The sequence below is a fragment of the Trichosurus vulpecula genome, chromosome 1, assembly GCF_011100635.1.
Source record: "Trichosurus vulpecula isolate mTriVul1 chromosome 1, mTriVul1.pri, whole genome shotgun sequence".
Lineage (NCBI taxonomy): Eukaryota > Metazoa > Chordata > Mammalia > Diprotodontia > Phalangeridae > Trichosurus > Trichosurus vulpecula.
Genome location: NC_050573.1, coordinates 147262409 through 147286098, shown reverse-complemented (window position 1 = coordinate 147286098; position 23690 = coordinate 147262409). Strand labels below are relative to the sequence as shown.

The 23690-nt window shown below is 37.3% G+C and overlaps 1 protein-coding gene across 1 annotated transcript in view; it reads left to right on the top strand.

Annotated features, from left to right (window-relative positions):
- The window catches only part of VPS13B (vacuolar protein sorting 13 homolog B), a 1100792-nt gene that overhangs the window by 537816 nt on the left and 539286 nt on the right, over window positions 1-23690 (top strand). Inside the window, 1 exon segment of the mRNA XM_036759288.1 lies at window positions 17557-17777. Coding sequence (XP_036615183.1) covers window positions 17557-17777 — 221 coding nt within the window.

Below are 23690 nucleotides of genomic sequence, written 5' to 3'. Positions count from 1 at the left end.
GTTGCATTCCCTTTTTCATTATAGGTAGTCAATTAAAAATGTAATCTACTCTAGTCAGGCATTTGAAATGTAGCAACGATTTCTGCTCCTTATAATATATTCTAGAATTGTGTCAGTAATCAAAGTGAAGTATACAGAACTCTACTTTGAAAAGTGAATCTACTCTTCTCCTTTTTGAAAACTGGGATACTATTTCCCCATCTCCATTTCATCAAGATCTTTCACATCCTGCATAATTTTCTAGTTTTTCAAAGGTTACCAAAAGTGATTCAACTGTCACACCTAAAGTTCATTTATTACCTTAACATGTACTTCATCTGCCGCTCCTAGTTTCTGTGTCTTGAAAATACATACCATCCTTACTTATTTTGGAGTATCAGTTCTCCATTAACCATTTTTGTCTTGTGCCAAAGAGCCTTCTTAGAAGAGAAAGAATAAGTAAAATAGATGCTAAGTAGTTCTGCCTTCTCTATCCTACATTTTAAAAAGAATGAAGACACTTTGCATGCATATAATTAGTCTGTGGGGCCTTAATAAACATATCTTTGTAATAATACTGGAAAAATCTTTTGTTGCTAAGACCATCATAATGTGAAAAATTTCTCAAATAGCTTCCTTCTTTCTACAGTGAATGATATTATAAATATGATCACATGAAAGGAGCAAGAAGCTCTAGTTGCAAAAATCGTAAGGTTACTTTTCTAAGAATATGCAGTCCTTAGATACCTAGGATTCAAAATGAGCTTATTGATTTATTTCATTTGATTTTAATTACCTTTTTGAGAGAGATGATCTCTAATGTGCCCACAGTCATTTTAGGTAAATGGTTTTGGTCAGATTCAGTGTAGTGGGTTACACTAAAAAGTATTTTCACTGGGGATCACAGATATAATTTGCTAACAGCTAGCTAAAGCCACTAAGCAGATGGGTTGCTTGTTATATTATGCCTAGGGTAAGGTTTATTTTTTCTTCTTAAAAGAGTTGCATACATCTTTAATAAAATATTTTGACAGTAATGGAGTATTGAGATCATTCATAAATTAAAATTTTGCTATTATTGGATCTAGTAAGTTTTTATAGAAACTGATGGGAAAATTGTTCATCAGCTATGAAAAACATGAGGGATACTTTTCCATGTAATTCTGGTTCACCTAAGAAGTTTATATATTGTTCCATTTTGGGTTGTTTTTATATCATATTTTGATCACACTTTCCACTTGTTCTGAAGGATGGTGGTGTACTGTTGCTATGATTTTATTTCCACTGTAACTCACCATCTTTTACTTTAATCCTTAAACCATGCATGTAAGCTGGTTGGGAGCAGGGAGCATAGAAGAGGAGATACCCCAGATGAGAAAATCTTAGTAACTTAAAAAAAATTAAATTTCTTGGAAGCCATGTTTGTTTAGTATGAAAAAAAGACATACTCCTGCATTGCCAAAAATATAATTAATAAAACTGATGAAGAAAACATTATCCTTTCATTCTTATTATATTAATGTTAAGTCAGAATCAAAGAACTCTGAGATGGTCTAATACTTGTTATTATGTATGATTGGATTCATACAGTTTTAGACCTGAAAAGATTTTAGATATCATCTGGTTGAACTTATTCATTTTAACAAATGAGAACACTGAGGCCCAGAAAATTTAAGGGAGTTGCTTAAGTCACTACAAAAGTAGATTAGTGGCAGATTCTATACTAGAACCTAGATTTCCTGATTCAGTCCTATGTATTTTTTATTGTGCCATGCTGCAGTTACTTAGGTATGTTGGCAAGCTTTAATGGTAAAGAAAAGGGAGAAAAAAATCACAGTACTTGGTTTCTCCACTCTATCCCATTTATATTTTGTTAATCCTGTCCTCCATTCACATGACCACCATACTAACTTGGGCCTTCATTTACTGCTGCCTGGCTTACTGCAATATTCTCCTAATTGGTTTCTCTGCTTCCACAGTCTGAATCTCTGAAGTTGCTGGTCTGATAATGTAACTGTTCTGATCTAAAATCATTAGTCCCTTACTATTGCGTCTGGGCTAAAGTATAAACTCTAGCACTTATGGCCTTCTACACAACAATCTGATGACAATCTATTTTTCCAGCATTTCCATACTCAGATTAGCTTTCTTGCTGTTCTTCACCCGTGGCATTCTTCATCCTATGTGGCTTTTTCCCAGGCTCCCCCCCCCCCAAGTTTGGAATGTGTCCCTCCATACTTCTGCCCCTTGGATTCCCTAATTCCTTCATAGTTCAGTTCAAGGGCCATCTCCTACATTAGAGCTTTTCTGATCCTCCGGTTGGTAATACTTCCCCGTCCCCCCTCCAATTACTTTGTATTTATTTTGTACATATTTTGTATGTATTGGTAGGTGTATATGTCTCCTCCTGCAGCCACCCACCAAGAGAGCCCTCAAGGGTAGTGACAATGACAATTTCCACTTCTTCTTACTTGCTATATATATTCTATGATATCATCAGCTTTAATAGATTTGGTTACTATTTCAATGAAGATGACTCCCCAGTCTGTATTTCCAGCCTTAATCTCTCATTCTGCATCATAGAATTGTTTGCTATATGTCTAGCCCTGGAAGTCTCAAACTCAGTGTGTACAAAACAGAACCAGTTATTTTCCACCTCTAAACCCACTCCACCTCCACATATTCTAATTTCTGTTGAGGATACCACCAATCCTCTGGTCACCTGCTTGCACAGCTTTGAAGTCCATCCTTCCTTTTCTCTCACCCTTTACATCCCAAATATGGCCACTTACAGTCTCTTCCACCTCTACCACATCACTAATGTCTTCACTTCTCTCTATCACCAGAACTATCTTCAGAGTCTTCTGATTGGTCATGCTGCTTCTAGTTTTTATATAAATTTCTAATCTATATCCCCATACCTGCAAAATTAATACTCCTAAAATGGGGGGCTAGGGGGTACGGAGAGAGAAGGGAATAAACATTTATGCAGTGCCTACTATGTGCCAGGCATTGTGCTAAGCACTTAATAGATATTATCTCATTTTATTCTCATTGCTTGGTTGTTGTCCTTTGTTTTTGAAGAGGACCAAAATGACATCACTATGTTGGGGTCAAGGTGCAGTGTGTCCCACTGTGGCTGATCAGACCAGTACAAACTCAGAAGGCTCTACCACAGGTTGGGCATAAATATAGGCCATATAAACACTTGGAATGGAGATGTCTCTAAATTTGTGCATCTCACATGTCATTTGAGAGATACTACAATTCTTTTTTTTTGTAGTCAAATTTTTTTTAAGTTCCTGTCTTCTCCTTATGAAAGCTTGAAATCCTTTCATTTCATTGAATGACCATTTTTTTTACTTGATGTATTATGCCAGGTAATTTTGCCAGGTAAATAATTCTTAGTTGTGGAAATAAGATATACAGGCAATGGGCCATAGAAATCTATCTTGCCCTACAAGAAAGTAAGGGAAAAGGGAATGGGGGGAGTGGGGTGACAGAAGGGAGGGCTGACTGGGGAATGGGGCAATCAGAATATATGCCGTCTTGGAGTGGGGGGAGGGTAGAAATGGGGAGAAAATTTGTAATTCAAATTCTTGTGGAAATGAATGCTGAAAACTAAAAATATTAAATAAATAAAAAAATGGTTTTTGATATTAGGAGGCAGCTTGGGATAATTACACTTACTTGAAATTTAATTTCCTAATGTAATTTAACCTGATCTCCTCTCATTCAGTTCTGAGCCTAGATCATTGTGCATATGTAATGAATATGCAAGAACTATATATATATGTCATAATTTGAGCATCATTTTCTTCATCCACTTGGTTTTTCCTGTGCAGATTTCTAGGTTGATCTTTTTAAAAAATTTAAATATTTTGTCTCCCCTCCAATTACATTAAAACAATTTTTTAAACATTTTTTGAAAGGTTTTGAGTTCCAAATTTTATCACTCCCTCCCTTTTTCCCCTCCCCACTCCCTGAGATAGTAAGCAGGCTGATATGGGTTATACATGTGCAATCATGTAAAACATTTGCAAAGTAGTCATTTTGTACAAGAAGACTCAAACAAAAAAAAGAATGAAAGAAATAAAGAAGGAAAGTGAAAATTAAAAAAATAATAATAATTCTTAGTTGTAGTCCTACCTCCTTTGCCTTCTGGAATATCATGTTCCATGACCTCTAATCCTTTAATGTTTCAGCGGCCAAGTCCTGTGTGATCCTGATTGCGACTCCCTGAAATTTCATTGTTTGTTTGTTTCTTTCTAGCCACTTGCAGTATTTTTTCCTTGACCTTATAGTTCTGAAATTTGGCTATAATGTTACTTGTAGATTTTATTTTGGGATCTCCTTCCTGAGGTGATTGGTGGATTCTTTCAGTGTCTATGTTGTCCTCTGGTTCCAGGACATCAGGAAAGTCTTTCTTGATAATTTCTTGAAAGGTGCTGTTCAGGTCTTCCTTTTAATTATATCTTTCAGGTAGTCCAGTGATTCTGATATTGTCTATCCTAGATCTATTTTCCAGGTCAGTTGTTTTACCTATGAGGTATTTTACATTTTCTTCCATTTTTTCATTCTTTTGAATTTGTTTGATTGAATCTTAACATCTCATAGATTCATTAGCTTCCACTTGCTCAATTCAGACTTTTAAGGAGTTGTTTTCCTCAGTTAGCTTTTGTACTTTCTTTTCCATATGACTATTTGTACTCTTTAAGGAGTTGTTTTCTTCAGTAGATTTTTGTATCTCCATTTCCATTTGGCCAATTCTACTTTTTAAACAGTTTTGCAAGCTGTTGACTCTTTTTTCATAATTCTTTTGCATTCTCATTTTTTTTCCTGTTGTTTCTTCTGTCTCTCATATGATTTTTAAACTCTGTAACAATAATGATGCTAGCAGCTGCTGTGGGGGTGTAAGACCAACAACACCAGCACATAGGAAGGCTGCTAGCACAGGTTCTTTGATCTGCTTTTCTAAGGAAAACAGTTCTAAGGGGCTAACAATCTTACTTTAATCAAATGTATGTATATCATTCACTTAGTTCAGGGGGAAAAGCTAGCACCCTGAACTACAAAGCAATTACAAACAGAGACAATATAAGCAGAACAAGTACACACGGTTATCAACAGAGAGGCCTGTAGCTATCTGACCAAAGGATTACATGGTAACCAGAGAGAGAGGCACCAACATCTGGGTTTTCAAAACTGGGGGGCTCCAGCAGCTACCCAGAATCTCATCTGGTCAAATCACACGACACTCTTCCAGTGAGTGAGAGCCCCCAAGCAAAACCCCGGCCTCTGAGTTTATATACCCTGTTCAGGGTCAGAGGACTTCACAGCCATAGGCCTCAATACCATGTGATGCTTCTTCAGGTGTCATAACCATGCAACTCAGACCTGTGTGAACTAGGCTTTCCCTTGACATAAGCAGGTCCTCAAAGCCAGACTCATCAAAGGCACTTGATCATAACAATAGTCCAAAAAAAAAAAAGTCCCACCCTGACTACCAGTACAAGACCCCTTCCTGTGCCCCTCTGGGGTTTTGTTGTTGTTCTCCTCTTCTGAGTTTGCATCTTCATCTTCCCTGTGACCGCAGTAACTTTATATCATCAGATTCTTTTCTTGATGTTTTTTGCTCATCTTTTTTGGCCTTTTCGCTTCCTTTTAAATTTGAGCCTGGCACTCAGGGTGGAAGGGGCTCTGTCTCAGGCTTCTTGTGCCGGGGCTTCAGGCCTCGGCTATTTACCTGGTGCTGCACTGGTGTTGCCCTGAGGTCCACAGGGTACCCTCTCGTCGGGTGCTGTGCTATGGGTTGGGGTGAGGGTGGTTGGTGCTGCTGGAGGCCGTAGGAGTGTGGCGGCTTATCTGTTGCTAAGCCAGGGTCCTGTTAGTTGTGTCTGGAATGTGTTGGGGCCCATTGAGGTGTTTCTGCTTTTCCCTGGAGCTACACTGAAGCACATAGAGGTCTGGCTGCTGGAGATTGCCTGTTTGCCCAAGCTATGCTGAAGCATATGGTGGTTCTTGGAGCTGGAGTCTGAGCATTCCCCTAGCTATGCTAAGGCACTTGGGGGGCCCTGGTGTTGCCCTTTGCCGGTTCAGGATCTCCCACTGGTTTGCTGCTGGCTTGCTGGGATGCTTCCTGTCCTGTAATGCATTTCCCCTTTACACAAATGAGGTGGATCTTTCTTGCTAATCTTCCAAGTTTCATGAGCTCAAAGCCTAGTCTTTTTACTGATTCTGCTGTTCCAGAATTTATTTTGGGGTGCTATTTTATGACTGTTTGGAGGTGAATTTGAGTTATAGTAATTAACTGCTTATTCCACCATCTTGGCTGCTGAAAGTTCTTGAGCTACTGCAGTTCTGCTTTGCTCATAGAACACAGTGTCTTCTTTTAATTCAAGCACTTTGTTCTGGGCAGTCCCATGCCAGTGTCTGCCATGTCTCGAAATCAATAGCAGAATGCTTCAGAGAGACCTTGAAAGTGTCCTTGGATAGCTTCTTCTGACCTCCATGTGAGACCTTGCCTTGTGTGAATTGTCAGTAAAATACTTACATTTGGCATTGGACCAGTGTGTCAAAATAACCCTGTGAAGTAGATGCTGTTATTATCCCTATTTTATAGTTGAAGCAACTGAGACAAATAAGTGACTTACCCAGTGACCACAGCTGTTATGTGTCAGATGCCAAATTTGAGCTCAAGTCTTCTGATTCCATGTCCAGTACTCATTCCACTGTACCACTTAGCTGTCTTGCACATGGATGTTATCAAGTCACATTCCTGCTCAGAAATCTTTAGTGATGCTTTATTGATTCTAGTATATAATAAAATAAAAGAAAATAAAAGAAAATAAAATAAAATACAAATACCTAAGCCTGTAATTTAAATCCATCTTCAGTCTTATTCCACCCTGCCTTTATAGACATTTCATATTCTTCCCCTTCCCCATTAGCTATTTATCTTTGTGTCTTATTTTCCCAGCATAGGCTGGAAGGTGCTTCCTTGTCGTCTCTGCTTCTTATAATCCTTATCTATCCTCATTACTCAGCTCTGGAACCACTTATCAAAAGTAACTTTTCTTAGGCTCCCAGTTACTACCTTCCCAAATTACCTTATATTTTCTGATCCCTACGTATTTTGCATATTCCCTACACTTTGTAAAATACTTGAAAACAGGAACTGTCTTGTTTTTGTGTCCATGACTTCTAGGTCTAGGAATGGTGCTTTGTACATATTATGTGCTCAATATGTTTTTGTCTATTACTTTTATCTGCAAAGATTTATATCCTTTCCATTGCTGAGGCACAATACATCCAGTAGGTAAGTGATAAGTGATTTTACAAAATCCAAACAAAATGAAAAATGGATTAAGGAGCTATTGTCAACAGCATTATCTAGTACTTTAAAAGATCCATGATCTCACCTTCAGTGATGTGGATGACACCCACTCACACCTGCCCATCTAACATCTGTCTAACATTTTAAGGCTTGCAAAGTATATTTCTTATAATTCTCATTTAGGCCTCACAAAAAAAAAATCCCTTTGAGCTAGGTACTATACCTATCATTATCCCCATTTTAATGATGAAGTATAACTCAGTTTGTGATTCGTCCCAGGTCTTGGTGCAGATGCATTGGAAGAAGGATCTGTGCCCATGTCTTCCTAATTGATTCTAAGCCTCATGCTCTATCTAGTACATTAAGCTATCTCTCTCTGGAAATAAATTATCAGATTGATCTTTTTTCTAATTTGGAAGGTAGAATACACTAAAAGTGGTTAATATTTTTTCAAAATGTATATATATTATTTTACTGACAAAACCCCTTAAAACATTGACTGTTTTATTGAAATTGGGTATAATGTCTTAAGCATTCAGTTAACCTAATAATAAAGTGGTAGAGTTTTTTCATTATAAAATTTATAATGATGCAGTACAATAAATATTGGAAACTTGTTGATTAGCTGCTTAGAAGGAAATTTGGAAAGCTAATAGAACAGAGCAAAAAACCAAAAAAACAAACAAACCCATTATATCTACCAGTTAATAATTAGTTACTTAGGGCATTTACAAATACCACTGGTTTTCTTTTTAAAAACACCATCCCTCCAAGGCAAAATATGAATTTTCAATAAAATAGAGGGCTTTCAAGCTTTCTCAGTGAAAAGACCAGAGATGAATAGAAAATTTGACTTTCAAACACAAGAGTCAAGAGAAGTATGAAAGGTAATTAAGAAAAAGAACAAGAAAAAGAAATCGCAAGGGACTTACTAAAGTTGAACTGTTTTATTTACATTTCTACATGGGAAGATGATGTGTATGATTCATGAGACCTCAGTATTAGGGTAGCTGAAGGGAATATGCATATATGTGTGTGTGTGTGTGTGTGTGTGTGTGTGTGTGTATTTACATATATATATATATGCATATATATATATATATATATATATATATATATATATATAGAGAGAGAGAGAGAGAGAGAGAGAGAGAGAGAGAGAGCACAGGGTGAGCTGAAGATGAAGGGATGATATCTAAAAGAAATAAAATCAAATTAAGGGATGAGAAAGGAATATATTGAGAGAAGGAGAAAGGGAGAGGTAGAATGGGGTAAATTATCTTGCATAAAAGTGCCAAGAAAAAGCAGTTCTGTAGGAAGGGAAGAGGGAGCAGGTAAGGGGGAATGAATGAATCTTGCTCTCATCAGATTTGACCTGAGGAGTGAATACCATACACACTCAATTGGGTATCTTACCCCACAGGAAAAAAGGAGGAAGAAGATAAAAAGGGGGGATGATAGAAGGGAGGGCAGATGGGGGAGGAGGTAATCAAAAACAAACACTTTCAAAAAGGGACAGGGTCAAGGGAGAAAATTGGATAAAGGGGGGGTAGGTTAGGAAGGAGCAAAATATAGTTAGTCTTTCACAACATGAGTATTGTGGAAGGGTTTTGCATAATGATACACATGTGGCCTATGTTGAATTGCTTGAGTTCTTAGGGAGGGTGGGTGGGAAGGGAAGAGGGGAGAGAATTTGGAACTCAAAGTTTTAAAAACAGATGTTCAAAAACAAAAAAAAAAGTTTTTGCATGCAACTAGAAAATAAGATACACAGGCAATGGGGCGTAGGAATTTGTCTTGCCCTACAAGAAAGGAAGGGAAAAGGGGATGGAAGGAGAGTGGGATGACAGAAGGGAGGGGTGACTGGGGAACAGGGCAACCAGAATATATGCCATCATGGAGTGGGGGGGAGGGTAGAAATGGGGAGAAAATTTGTAATTCAAACTCTTGTGAAAATCAATGCTGAAAACTAAATATATTAAATAAATTAAATAAAAAAAATTTAATGTAAAAAAAAAACCACCACCAAATTCTAAAGAACAAACAACATTTATGGGAGACTTACATAGCCACAGAAGTTGAAGATACTGTCCTTATTTTACAAATGAGAAAACAATTGATGTTGAAGGAAGATCAACCTGAGATCTACCCCTATTCTACTAAGCAAGTTATAATCTCTCTATGCTCTTCCTATAAAATAAGAGTACCACATTTTTGGCTGGAAGGCAGGATACTGTATGTAACAGATTTTTTCAGGAGAACCTTCCCAACTCTAAGATCATCAGTTCTATGAGTCTATGATGTTGTGTTTCTTCGGGAATATGCTGATTGTGAGGTTACGTGGTGTGGTTGCCAAGTTGGCCTTGAAGTCAAGAAGGTAGCTGTGTTCAATACCTAACTCTGATTCATGTTAGTCATGTGACTGGGAAGATTACTTAACCTCTGAGTGCCCCAGGATGGGTAAAGGTAAGAGTTGAGTGAGATTTGCACTGTGTGTGGGAGTTTCCACATCGTTAGTTCCTCACATTGATTAAATTGCAGATTCATACATGTGATTATATACTACATCACATTTATATACTCTGTGAGAAATCAGTAAGGAAGTTATCACTTTCCCCGGTTTTTCTTGGTGTAGCTTTTAGCAATCAGAATTTGCGCACACTTAATTCCATGGATTGTGAAAGGGATAAAGAAAAAATTCACCTAAATTAAAGTTCATATTCATCAATATTTTTGGCACTAGAAGTGTGCTAATTCATACTCAAAATAAGTTTTTCAAGCCTCCTGAGAATCAGCAGTGTTTTGTCCTCAAAACAGTGTTATAGTCACACAGGAAATAAAAGTTCTTGTTGATCATTTTACTGACACTTTATTCCAGTCATTTCAGCTTTTCTCCCCTGCTTATGTAGACCTTTGCCAGGAAAAATCTAATATTAAGTTTTGTAAATTAATCATTTATGAGTTCTCTGGATTCTTGAAAACATTAATTTCTCCTCAAATTAACTTCATTTGGAAGTGATGAACATTCTCTTAGTTGCCTTGCAATCACTTTGTTAACTTGCTTTGGGAAATCGCCTCAATATGCCAGTTGGCTCTGTGATGTTCCTGGGTAGTCAAAGCTCGTTTCTGTAACCTTGCTTCAATTGCTTGTTCCCCACGTAACACTGCATCTTTCTCAAAACTGTTGATCCCACAAGCCTGTTAAGTTAGAGGCAAAAGTATAATACTGAACCAATCCTTATTACAATGGGATCTATAAATGGACCTAGTTTTTCAAGATTCTGCAGTAGTTGAGAAAAAACAAGGAGACAGAGGCAGCCCTGGTTCTAATGAAATATCTACCTGAAGGCAGAGAAAGGAAAAGAATGTGAGGACATTATCACCAGCATTAGTCACCTGCTGTTGTCAGAAGATTCATAATTACTCTTAAGCATTTAACATACACATTTTATTGTAAAGCAATGCAAAGGCAGTTTAAGAATAGAGTGAGAAAAATCTATTTACTTGGACTGATAAACTCTCCAGAATGTTCATCAAAATGCAGGTGATGACAGGTAATAAATTATACATGTAGGGGTGGCCAGATTCTGGATTGTAGCCCTGTGTGAGGAGTCAAGAGTTTTAGTCTTTGGGTTTTAGTCTGGCCCCGACCACCAACCAGCTTTGTGACTGTGGTCATCATTTCTCTCTCTGAAATTCAGTTTGCTCATCTATATGAAGAATAACACCTGGCCTACTTGTCTCATAGAGTTATTATGGAGCTCAGGTGCAAACTTCTTTTGTAAAGAGAGCTTAAGAAGTGCACGTCAGTCATAAGTCATTCCTTTTGCTCTCCATTTTCAGCCATGTGTGTTCAGCATGAATTTTATGGGTGGTCAGACCGTTGGTCATGAGTGCCTTAGATATTCTGTATCATATTTGAAATCTTTTCAGTTCAACGGAACCTGCCAGACTTGACACGATTTGTGCTCTCCTGGCTTAGCTTGAGTGAACCAAGGTCATCTCAATACTACAATGAAACATGAGAGTAGAATTTCTATAAGGTTATAATATATTTGATAAAGTGGTATCTAATAATAAAATATAAACTCCTAGAGTTCAGGAATTGTACCAGTTTTGTATTTGTATCTGGTACTTGACACACTTAATCGGTATTTGTTGTTTGGCTGATTATCTAGCAGCTGAAATTTGCATCCTGTTATCCTTTGTGTTTTCCTGCTTCCAACGTTCTGCAAAATCAGCAGCTGCCGACCCATCTTAAGGAAATCTATAGTTCTAGTTTGATGAGATTCTAAATTTGGTTTTCACTAAAGTATTTTGCTATACCACAAGATAATGTGTTCTGCTAATAGAATATATTTTTTCCTTTGGTCTTACCAAGTGAAATACAATATATGGCTGACTCTTTTGCCTCCCTTTCTGTTACAAACAATTTCTCTCATATTTGCTTTCTCTTCCATATTACTCTGGATTATTGTCAGTTTGGTCGTCAATGTGTCATGTTGTGGAAAATGGCATGATTCATATCTCCCATTGCTCTTACTCTTCCCTCTTTAAGTCATGTTCTACAGTAGCAGTTCACATACAAGTAAGATCTAGACCCTGTTGCAGTTTTTGTGGTTTAATCATTTTGTATTGATTTGAAAATTCCCCAAACTCAGCCAGTAATAAATATTTTATCCAAAATAAAATAATAAAGTTCAAAAATAAAATATTCTACACATACACACACACACATACACACACACACACACACCCCTTGAAATCCTCATTTGAAGGTATGCCTAGCTTGGTAGACCATCATTTTTATAGTAGTTTTGGTGCAGTTTTCTTAGTAATTTGAATTAGAAACTTTGGTCACGACTTCATATTCTTGTTTGTGAACTACATATTTCAGGTTGTACCTGAAACAATCACTTGTCAGCATTTTCACATAAATGTTTTCTATATGTTGTCTAAGATAAATGATGGTTGTGTTCTTGAAATAAATTAAAATTAAAAAAAAAATTTCCTGATGTTTTCGTAGCATTCTGAGGAGATACAAGATTTAGATAAGACAAAGTCCCTATGCTCAAGGAGGTTGCAGTGAAGTAGAGTGATAAGAACCCCATCCATTAATTAAGTTAGAGTAGTTTAATTTTAATATTCTGTTGTCCAGAAATGGATCTTCTAAAAGACAAGAATTTATGTGTTGTAGTAACAAACATATGGTAATGCTGCAGAATGTTCCCTTCTTAAATCTCAAAACCATAATGTGTAATATTATATTTTTTGCCTGATGTCAGAGAAAAAGCAAAATCATATATCTAGGCTAAAGACCAAAGTAATTTTTGACTTGAGTGTTTAGAGAACTTTCAGTTCTCTACACCTAATGTTGTATATTTCTTAAATGAAATAAAGTTTAAAAAATATACCTCAGTTACAGCTTTTAAATATGTAACCTGAAATCTTTCCAAAATATTTTAAGACAAATTTGGCAAAGTCTTTATTTTGTAAATAGCTTGGAATTTTGTGTATGTATGTAGTTTTGGAATCGGTTGCAGATGATTTAAGCTTATGGGTCTTTCTTGGGGGCAGGGGAGAATATTTTCAGTTTTGAAAGTCATTTATTACTGCCATATTGCTAACCATGAATTATTATTCATTTACCATTGTTTCCCATGAGGTTTCTGAGTACTACTATGCAGCTAGCCATTCTAAATATGAAATTTGATTTAATATTTTCTCATCATATATTTTTATAACACATTTATTCTGAGAAGGGTTCAGATGTGCTACTCAGTATTTCTCTTCCAGTTCCCACTCTCATTAAGCTCTGAAAACACAAAGAACAGTATACCCTTCACTCCTAGCCTTTTGAGCACTAATCAGTCAGAACACTTACCAGGTATTTACTATGTTCTAGGCAGACCAATACAGTGAATGAAAAAAATCCAAATTCAAAATAACTTAGACTCTACATGGCAAATTGTATGTGGGGCGGGGCTGGGCAAGGGCAGTGCTGGGTTTGTTGGAGTGGTAAGAATGAGATCTTTGAGTTATCTTACTGTGAAAGGTTAAGTGACTTGCCCAGTGTTGCACAGCCGGTACATGTGTTAGAGTTAAGATCAGATGTCAAGGGCATAATAAAAAGTAGAGATGGCCAAGATGGCAGCTGGAAAGCAGGGACTTGTGTGAGCTCCCCGCCGGGTCCCTCCAAAAACCTATAAAAAATGGCTCTGTACAAATTCTAGAACTGCAGAACCCACAAAATAGCAGAGGGAAGCAGGGCTCCAGCCCAGGACAGCCTGGATGGTCTCTGGGTAAGGTCTATCGTGTACAGAGCTGGGAGCGGAGCAGAGCAGAGCCCGGTGTGGGTGGCGGCAGGACCAAGCAGACCCCAGACCGGGAACCGGGCAGAGCAGGCCCTAGCTCCCTGAATCGGTGAGCAGTGGCAGTTACTAGACTTCTCAACCCACAAATACCAAAGACAACAAAGAAGGTTAGTGAGAAAAGCTTCCGGCGCAGAGTGATAGGAGTTCATGGTTCAGCCACTGCCCCAGGGGCAGCGGAGCTGGTGCAGCTACAGAACTGCAGCTGCACTTGCTTCTGGCCCCAGGCCCACCTGGTGGTAGGAATTAAGTGGCGAATCAGAGCAGAAGTGCAGAGCCTGCTTAAGATCTGAGTCCAGTCCGGGTTGGCAGTTTTTGAGGACAGAGGAGTGCTGGTGTGGCAGAGCTGGCTGTATAGAAATAGCTCTGAAAAACAACAGCACATCCCCTCAAGCTTGGAACAAAGTACTCTTTACTCAACAAGGAGTCATACCCCGACAAAAAACTCAAGTAAGTTGACTGGGAACATGGCCAGGCAGCGAAAACACACTCAGATTCAGTCTCAGACTTTGGAATCTTTCTTTGGTGACAAAGAAGACCAAAACGTACAGCCTGAAGAAGTCAACAAAGTCCAAGAGCCTACACCAAAAGCCTCCAAGGAAAACATGAACTGGTCTCAGGCCATGGAAGAGCTCAAAAAGGAGTTGGAAAAGCAAGTTAGAGAAGTACAGGAAAAATTGCAAAGAGAAATGAGAAGGATGCGAGAAAACCATGAAAAACAAGTCAATGACTTGCTAAAGGAGACCCAAAAGAATACTGAAGAAAACAACACCTTAAAAAATAGACTAACTCAAATGGCAAAAGAGCTCCAAAAAGCCAATGAGGAGAAGAATGCCTTGAAAGGCAGAATTAGCCAAATGGAAAAGGAAATCCAAAAGACCACTGAAGAAAATACTACCTTAAAAATTAGATTAGAGCAAGTGGAAGCTAGTGACTTTATGAGAAATCAAGATATTATAAAACAGAACCAAAGGAATGAAAAAGTGGAAGACATTGTGCAATATCTCGTTGGAAAAACCACTGACCTAGAAAATAGATCCAGGAGAGATAATTTAAAAATTATTGGTCTACCTGAAAGCCATGTTCAAAAAAAGAGCCTAGATATCATCTTTCAAGAAATTATCAAGGAGAATTGCCCTGATATTCTAGAGCCAGAGGGTAAAAATAGAAATTGAAAGAATCCACAGATCACCTCCTCAAATAGATCCCAAAAAGAAAACTCTTAGGAATATTATTGCCAAATTCCAAAGCTCCCAGATCAAGGAGAAAATACTGCAAGCAGCCAGAAAGAAACAATTTGAGTATTGTGGAAACACAATCAGGATAACCAAAGATCTAGCAGTTTCTACGTTAAGAGATCGAAGGGCTTGGAATACGATATTCCAGAGGTCAATGGAGCTAGGATTAAAACCAAGAATCACCTACCCAGCAAAACTGAGTATCATGCTCCAAAGCAAAATATGGACTTTCAATAAAATAGAGGACTTTCAAGCTTTCTCAGTGAAAAGACCAGAGTTGAATAGAAAATTTGACTTTCAAACACAAGAATCAAGAGAAGCATGAAAAGGTAAACAAGAAAGAGAAATCATAAGGGACTTACTAAAGTTGAACTATTTTGTTCACATTCCTGCATGGAAAGATGATATGTATAATTTATGAGACCTCAGTATTAGGGTAGCTGAAGGGAATATGCATATGTATATATGTGTATGTGTATGTATGTATATATATTCATATGTAAATGTATGTGTGTGTATGTATGTATGTGTAAATATATATATATGTATAGACAGAGGACAGAGGATGAGTTGAATGTAAAGGGATGATGTCTAAAAAAATAAAATCAAATTAAGGGATGAGAGAGGAATATATTGAGAGAGGGAGAAAGGAAGAGGTAGAATGGGGTAAATTATCTCGCATAAAAATGGCAAGAAAAAGTGGTTCTGTAGGAAGGGAAGAGGGAGCAGGTAAGGGGGAATGAGTGAATCTTGCTCTCATCAGATTTGACCTGAGGAGGGATTAATATACACACTCAATTGGGTATCTTACCCCACAGGAAAAAAGGAGGAAGAAGAGAAAAAGGGGGGACGATAGGGGGAGGAGGTAATCAAAAACAAACACTTTCCAAAGGGACAGGGTCAAGGGAGAAAATTGGATAAAGGGGGAGATAGATTAGGAAGGAGCAAAATATAGTTAGTCTTTCACAACATGAGTATTGTGGAAGGGTTTTACGTAATGTTATGCATGTGGCCTATGTTGAATTGCTTGCCTTCTTGGGGAGGGTGGATGGGGAGGGAAGAGAATTTGGAACTCAAAGTTTTAAAAACAGACATTCAAAAACAAAAAATAGAAGTTTTTGCATGCAACTAGGAAATAAGATACACAGGAAGTGGGGTGTAGAAATTTATCTTGCCCTACAAGAAAGTAAGGGAAAAGGGGATGGGAGGGGAGTGGGGTGACAGAAGGGAGGGCTGACTGGGGAAGAGGGCAACCAGAATATACACCATCTTGGAGTGGGCAGGAGGGTAGAAATGGGGAGAAAATTTGTAATTCAAAGTCATGTGAAAATCAATGCTGAAAACTAAATATATTAAATAAATTAATAAACAAAAGATCAGATGTCAAATCTTTCTGACTCCTGCTTTATATCAGTTATACCTCACAGCCTCTATATAAGTATGTATAAAATAAGTATAAAGAGAACAAATATAAATAAATAAAAGTAATTAAGTATAAAGTTGTTAGGAGAGAACATTAACTGTTGGGGTAATCACAAATGGCTTCATGTAGAAGAGAGTGATAGAGATTCATCTTGAGGCAGAAGTGAGGCAGTATGCTCCAGATATGGGAACCAGTCATTACAAAAGCAGAGACCAGAGATGGTGTGTCACATGAGAAAAACGGAGAGAAGACCAGTTTGGCTGTGTTACAGAGAATGGTAGGGAGGATAATGTATGATGTAGCCGAGAAAGGTTGAAACCAGGTTGTGAAAGGCTTTGAAAGCTAAACAGAGAAATTTATATTTTATTCTAATGACAATAGGGAGCCACTTGAGTTTACTCAGTCAGGGAATAGTATTTTTAATCTGGAAATCACCTTGGCAGTTGCATGGAGGATAGACTGGAAGGAGGAAAGATTTAAGACTGAGACCCCTATTAGGAAGCTATTGCAGTGATGTAGGTAAGATGTAGTTAGTACCTGACCTAAGGCAGTAGCTTTGTGAGTAAATAGAAAGGGTTGAGTTACAAGATATGTTGTGAAGGTTGAAATAGCAAGACTTGACAACTGGTTGAGTATGTGGGATGAGGGGAATTGAGGAGTTCGTGACAATACCAAGGTTATGCATCTGGAAGACCAAAAGACTGGTGGTACCTTTGGTAGAAGTATACAGTTTGGAAATATAGACCCCTTTTTAGAGAAAGATGAATGAGTTCTGTTTAGGATGTGTTAATGTTGAGATATCTCTAGAATATCCAACTTGAAATGTCTAATAATTAATAATAGAGAACCAAAGGTCAGGGAATAATTTGAAGGGGTGTGTGTGTGTGTGTGTGTGTGTATGTATATATATGAAGCTAATTTGAACTGACAGATTAGAGCCATTTCGAATGTCATCTTGTAATATCATCTTTATAATTTTGTTCTCCGTACTTAATGGTTATGATACCCATTTATAGCATCAAGGTATATTTTCCTTCAAAAATTATATCTAAAATAATACACAAACTACTTATCAAACTGGTTTTTAGAATGTTATGTTATTTATGATATAATAATTGCTTATGATTGCATTTTAATGATATTAAGGTGACACAAAAGTTTCCTTAAAGTAAATTTTAACCACTTTGTATATGTGTGTTCTGTCTTCAGGTAATGCTTTCCCATGGACAATCAGTTTATATCATTTCAGCATTTATACCCTGCTTGGACACCAAATGACACTTGGGTTAGTACAGCCAATGGGTTGTACATCTACTCTGGCTGTCACTTCTCAAAAGCTGCTTGCCGTGGGGCCTGAATCCAGACATTCATTTGTTGTCTGTCTCCATGTTGACCTAGAGTCACTTGAGATAAAATGTTCGAACCCCCAGGTTGGTACATTTAACTGATTTATGAAAGGAAATTAAAAATAACTTGATTTAAGTGCAATTGTTTTCCATTTTGTTGAAGAGGTTCTTTTCTATTAAGCATCTTATATTTTAACTGGGCCATCAAGATCAGGGTGGTTAGATTAAGACTTGCTTTGAAGCTCTCTCAAGTTTTGTAATTTAAACTCTTCAGAAAATGTAATAGCTACAGCATAAATGCATCTTTTGGCTGATGGATTGAAATCAGTTGCAGATGTAGTTTTTAAATGCTGAAGAACCACTTTACTGTCACTCTGGATGTGTCTACTGAAGTGATCAAATGTAATTTTTAATCACATTCTCACTCAGAACTGCTTTGATTCAACACCCAGTGCTTTTACATAAGTGACAGCATATTTTGCTTTGAAAGGCATTTCTGCCCTTCTCAAGATAGTTATTTGTTAGACATAGGCCAAGTATGTTATACTGTACATTTTCATGACTAATTTAGTTATTTATCACCCAGGCTTGTCCAAGTTATTTAAAACAATTTTCAGCTTTACATTTTTCTACATATTAACTGAGCTCCTAGTTTGATTATCACGGCTAAGAAGTTCTATGTGATGTTATAAAAAAATTCCCTTTAGAAAGCACACACCTCAGTTTGAGTAAATGTTTGTTCCACTGTTAACTCCCATTCTTTCTTATGTAATTTCAATTTTGGTGAGATATTTGGTGACCCTTTTTTTTCATAACTGATCTTTTCCCCTTTGATTAGATTTCTTTTGTTATATTACTTTTTATTTTTGTTGACTTAATCAGGCGTGCATTTGGAAATATCCAGTCTTTCCTGTTAAACTGATTTTATTTAAATGCAACTTTCAAGTAAAATATCGATTGTGTTATAAAATGCAGGAACCTGCCCATTGCTTGTAAGAACAAAATTATTTTCTTTGAGAATTCATTGTTAAATATTCTTCTCCCTTCTGGGATAGTAATTTGTGCCATTTAGATGGTGTAATAGTAATTAAGGTGGGGCTTTTTGCTGTTGACCCTTAATGATTCTGGCCTTTGTTTGAGTAGGGCAGATAAAGTGGGGTGTTTTTGTATTTTTTAGCACTGAGACAATTGGGAGTCACTGGTCTGTATCTGATGGGATATTGGGGGTGCGGAACTTATTCCCTCCCAGCCTGAGTGAGGTCAGGGCCCTGAGGCCCTGAACGGGATATATAAGCCCAGAGGTTGGCGTTCTTGCTCAGAGCTCTGAGCCACAGCAGGAGTGGGCTGTGTGACTGTGGGCCAGCCCTTCTGATGAGCTCCCCTGTACACCCAGGTGTTGATAACTACGAATTGTATTTGGTCTGTAATTCAGGGTGCTGGCTTTTGCCCCTCAACTAGGGGGATGTTATTTATATGCTGGATCAAAGTAAGATTGTTAACCCGTTAACGTTGCTCTCCTTAATAAAGCAGATGAAAAGGACCTGGGCTTGCAGTGTTCTGTGAGCTGGTTGTTGTTGGCTTTACACCCTCACAGCAGCTGCTAGCCGGATTGTTGAAACGGATGGAAACTTGCATGAGCATTGCTGTTTCATCAGGAGACCCTCATGAAACTTTCTCAAAAAAGGCTTCTTCCGGCAGTCATTCCCCTCTGCTAAATTTTGCTCTGTGTATGCTACCAGCATTTGCAAAGAAGAGAAACTGATGCGTTTTTTTTTAAGTGCTCTCATCATAGAAAAGTCTAGCAAACCACTAGAATGGTAAGAAAATGAAGCAGAGCAGATAGAAAAAGACGTTCCATTACATTTCCCAGTATGAGTTGAAACAATGAGTATAAAAACACTTGATAATAACTGTTGATGCAAGACACCAGCAGCATGCACGTAGGTCACAGAGGTCTGCAAGGTAGTTTGTGGGATTAAAGAGACATGCACAGCTACAAACAAAAAATTGGATTTTCTTTGTAAGTGACGGAGAAATTTTTCTCTCAACTTTCTCTAGAGAGGCAGCTGGTCTATACATACATACATACATACATACATACATATATATATACACACACACACATACATACATACATACACACATATGCATGCACATATATGTAGCTGGTCTGCCTCTCTGTCCATATCAGTGGTTTAAGGGTAATGAGGAATTTGACAAGAGGTTTTAAAGACTTCTGAGAGAAGAGAAGAAAAAATTATTCCCACTGCTCTGCTTCTCTCCCATATTCTAGCTTTTTCTTTTTCTTCCACCCTTAAGAACCTCTATCCTTTGCCCCCCCCCATGGGTACAACCTACCCACGTCTATCTCTAAATTATTTCTCCCTTTATTTCTTTCACTTATTGCTTTAATACCATTCCCTGTATGCATTTATGCTACTTCCTAAAGGGAAAGCAATCTAACTAAACTCACACACACTAAAGTGTGGATCACTGATTATCATCTCTACCTCCTGTTAAGTGATTGCTTTTTAATTCAAATGAATATCTAGTTGATAGAAGTTCAGGCATCGGTGGGAGAGGATGGAGAAGAGAAGGGCCATTCACCTCACTCCACCTTTATGTAATCTTCTTGCAAATATCTTTTGTGTCTTAGTTATTTTTATAGCTCAGGAAACTGTATGCAATCTGATACTCCAATGAATCTGTGTTTTCATCAGTGTGGATATTCCTGCCTACCATGTGGATATTTTGTAACTCTTGTCATCCTCCAGTAAATTGGCTGTGGCCGATCTTTTTTCTCTTGATTTGGTGGAAGCCAATAAATGCTTAGAATTGTAATAGCTCTTAATGCACTATTAGCTGATTTTTCTATGCATTGTGCATGAAAGACACTAGTAAATATCTGGTAAATGAGTATAAGGCCAGCCCATGCAGGGGAGAGAACTGAGTATTTGTGAATGCCTAGCCCCCTCTTTCTAGCCAAGGGAGAAGGGAAGTGAATAAAAAATTGCATAAAAGTCATAATAATTACCATTTATATAGCACTTTAAGGTTTGCAAAGTGCTTTACGGGCATCTCACTTTTATCCTCACTACCATTCTAGGAAGTAAATATTACTATTATCACCCACATTTTAATTATGTGGAAACTAAGGCAGAGGGAGTTTAATGAGATGGCAAGAAAGAATCTGGCCAACTAGTGTTACAGTCAAAGCTGCATTGGGTATTTTGGTCCATTACACAGTGTTCTGGGAGCAAATTAACAGGTTTAGGATCTAAGCCTCAGTTCAACAGCCTCAAAAATCTAACTTTATCAGTTTACTTGGTAGTGATCATGATTTTGAAAACTCAGTTATACTAATTAAACTCACATGAGACTGATTTATAAACCAGAATCCTAGTTTATTATTTTATAATGGAAGATGGCAGGATAAATGGTACTATTATATACATGATACCCATTCTGGCTGAGTAAGACCTACTCAGGAGATCAAATTACAAAATCTGCTTGCTCAGTGAGTATAGGATCTGAGCTAAGAAATTTGGATTTTCTCTTAAACTTGGTTAACTTGATCCATTGTCTTCTCTTCTAAGGGTATTTCTAAGAATTGGTCATGGTCTTCTGAAATCAGAGAACTTTCTTCTATGGAAAGTAGCAGAGATATATTGGGCACTTCTTATTTTTTGTATTTCTTTTTTGTAGGTTTTTGAAATGACAGCTTTACCTTATATTAGTTATATTGAGAGACAAGTTGGACAAGAGACAAGCATAGTGGAAAGAATAATGGCTCTGGAGTTGGTAGAATTAGGTTTGATACCTGCCTAGTTCTACTTGGGCAAACTTTCTTGCCTTCCATTTGTTTATTTCTTTTTTTTTTCCACTTGTTTATTTCTAAACTGAGATGGTTGCATGAAATAATTTCTTCTACTTCTAAATTTGTGATCCTATGTTACAATTTTTTATCAAAGCTTGGTTATTATTAATTGCATTTTAAATTAGTGTTTCTTTTTTGGGAAGAGACCTTAGTCTCATTAGTGATTTACCAATCAAACGTTTCCTAAGATGGTTTGTGTACAGTTGGCTTTTGATTTTCATTCTCATTCATAGGTGTGATATTTCATGCCCTCAAAATTTCTGGAGTTTAACTTGGGATTTGCATTGCACAGTGCACAGACTACAGATATATCATTAAGTATGTGCCAGACTAAAATTTTTGTTTATGAAGCATGGTTGTCATCTCCCAATTAAAGAAAATAATTAGAAGGACCTTGCTAGGCACAAAAGAGTATATAAAATTCCATCACACACCTCTTTCAGAATGCTCAAATAAATGTGTCGTTCTAGACTTGTCATCCCATGTCTCTGGGATCTTGTGTTTGTGCTTCATAATTCCTACTTTGCTTTCTTTGTCTTTTCATCAGAAATTGTTGAAGTCTTCTATTAAAGATCCAATTTTGCAGTTTAAGTTGTTAGTGGTTCTAAGTTTGGATGTTTTATCTTTTGGCTTATTGCATTCTCCTTTGATTAGTAGTAGAAGCTGCTGGTCTTTTGTGATCCTGACTGTAGTTCCTTGGTGTTTGAGCTCCTTTCCTGCTACTTAAAGTATTTTTTTCTGTAATGTGGGAGCTCTGGTTTTTAGCTATCATATTTCTGGGGCTTTTATTTTGGGGTTTCTTTTAGCAGATGATCAATGTATTCTTTCTATTTTTTTGCTTGTTTAAATTTTTATTTTTACATAGAGAAAAATCAAATATACATTTAAACCACTTTCGTCGCAAGCTCCTTAGCTTCTGCCTTTTTCAGCTTGGCAATATGAGCCACAGATTTTGGACCCAGAACATTGCCACCCCGGTGATGGTAATCTCATCATATCTGTTATAATTGGTTTTGATGGCTTCTACCAGCTTAGCCAGGGCTCCCTTATCTTCAGGGCTAACCTGTGTGAAGGCAGTGCTTATTCAGGTCTTCCTATGAACTAAGAAACCCAGTCTGGCTTTACCTTTGTTAATACATGAAGGAACTCCCATTTTTCGGCACAAGAGAAGTAGGAAAACCACTAGCTCAGTGGGGTCCCCATCACGTGCAATCACTGTGCTTTCTTGTTTTCTACCAGGGTAGTAACAGTATTAACACCTGTTTTGAGGACAGGTGGTCTCTTGGAGACATCTCCTTGGCCTGCAGGTTTTTGTTCAACCTGAGCTAGCAAGCAGCCTTAGCTTCTTCTCTTGCATTGTCTCAGGTCTATACTTGAGACAATTCTTTCTATTTTTCTTTTTACTGTGCCCTCTGTTTCTAACAGATATGGGCAGTTTTTATTTATGATTTCTTAAAATAATTGTGTCAGAGTTGGTGTTTTTTTTTAAATAATGTTTTTCAGAGAATCCAGTGATTCCTAAATTCTCTCTCCTTGAACTGATTTCTGAGTCAGTTGTTTTTTAAATCAAATATCTTACATCTTTTTCTATTTTTTCAGTCTTTTGGTTTAGTTCTAATATTTCTTGCTATTTCCTAAAGTCATTGATTTCTATTTTGTCTATTGCAGTTTACAGAGATTCCACTTCTTGGATAAGGAACAAGTAGCCTTTACTGCTTTCTTTGCTAAGTTATTTGTTCTCTCACTAGTTCTTTCCTTCAGAGTTTTTGTTTGATTTTTTAATTGCTTGATTTCTTCTAGCAATTCATGTTGTTTTTGTGGAAAATCTACTTTTTGCCTTTTGGTCTCTGCTTGCAGTTATTACAGAATTACTCTCTCCTTTGAGGATATATGTAAATTTTCAATAATTTTATACTAATTGTTTTTTTCTTTGGTTTACTTATCTCTCCAGCTTTAGTTCCTTAAGTGGAATTTTATTCCAGGGTCAGTCTCTGCCCCTTTCTGTACTTGTGGGTGGAGTGGTCCAGACTTCAATTCAGTAAATATTTACTGAGCCTACTATGTTCCAGGCACTGTGCTAAGTGTTAGGGATCCAAATAAGAAAAAGAAAGACAGCAACT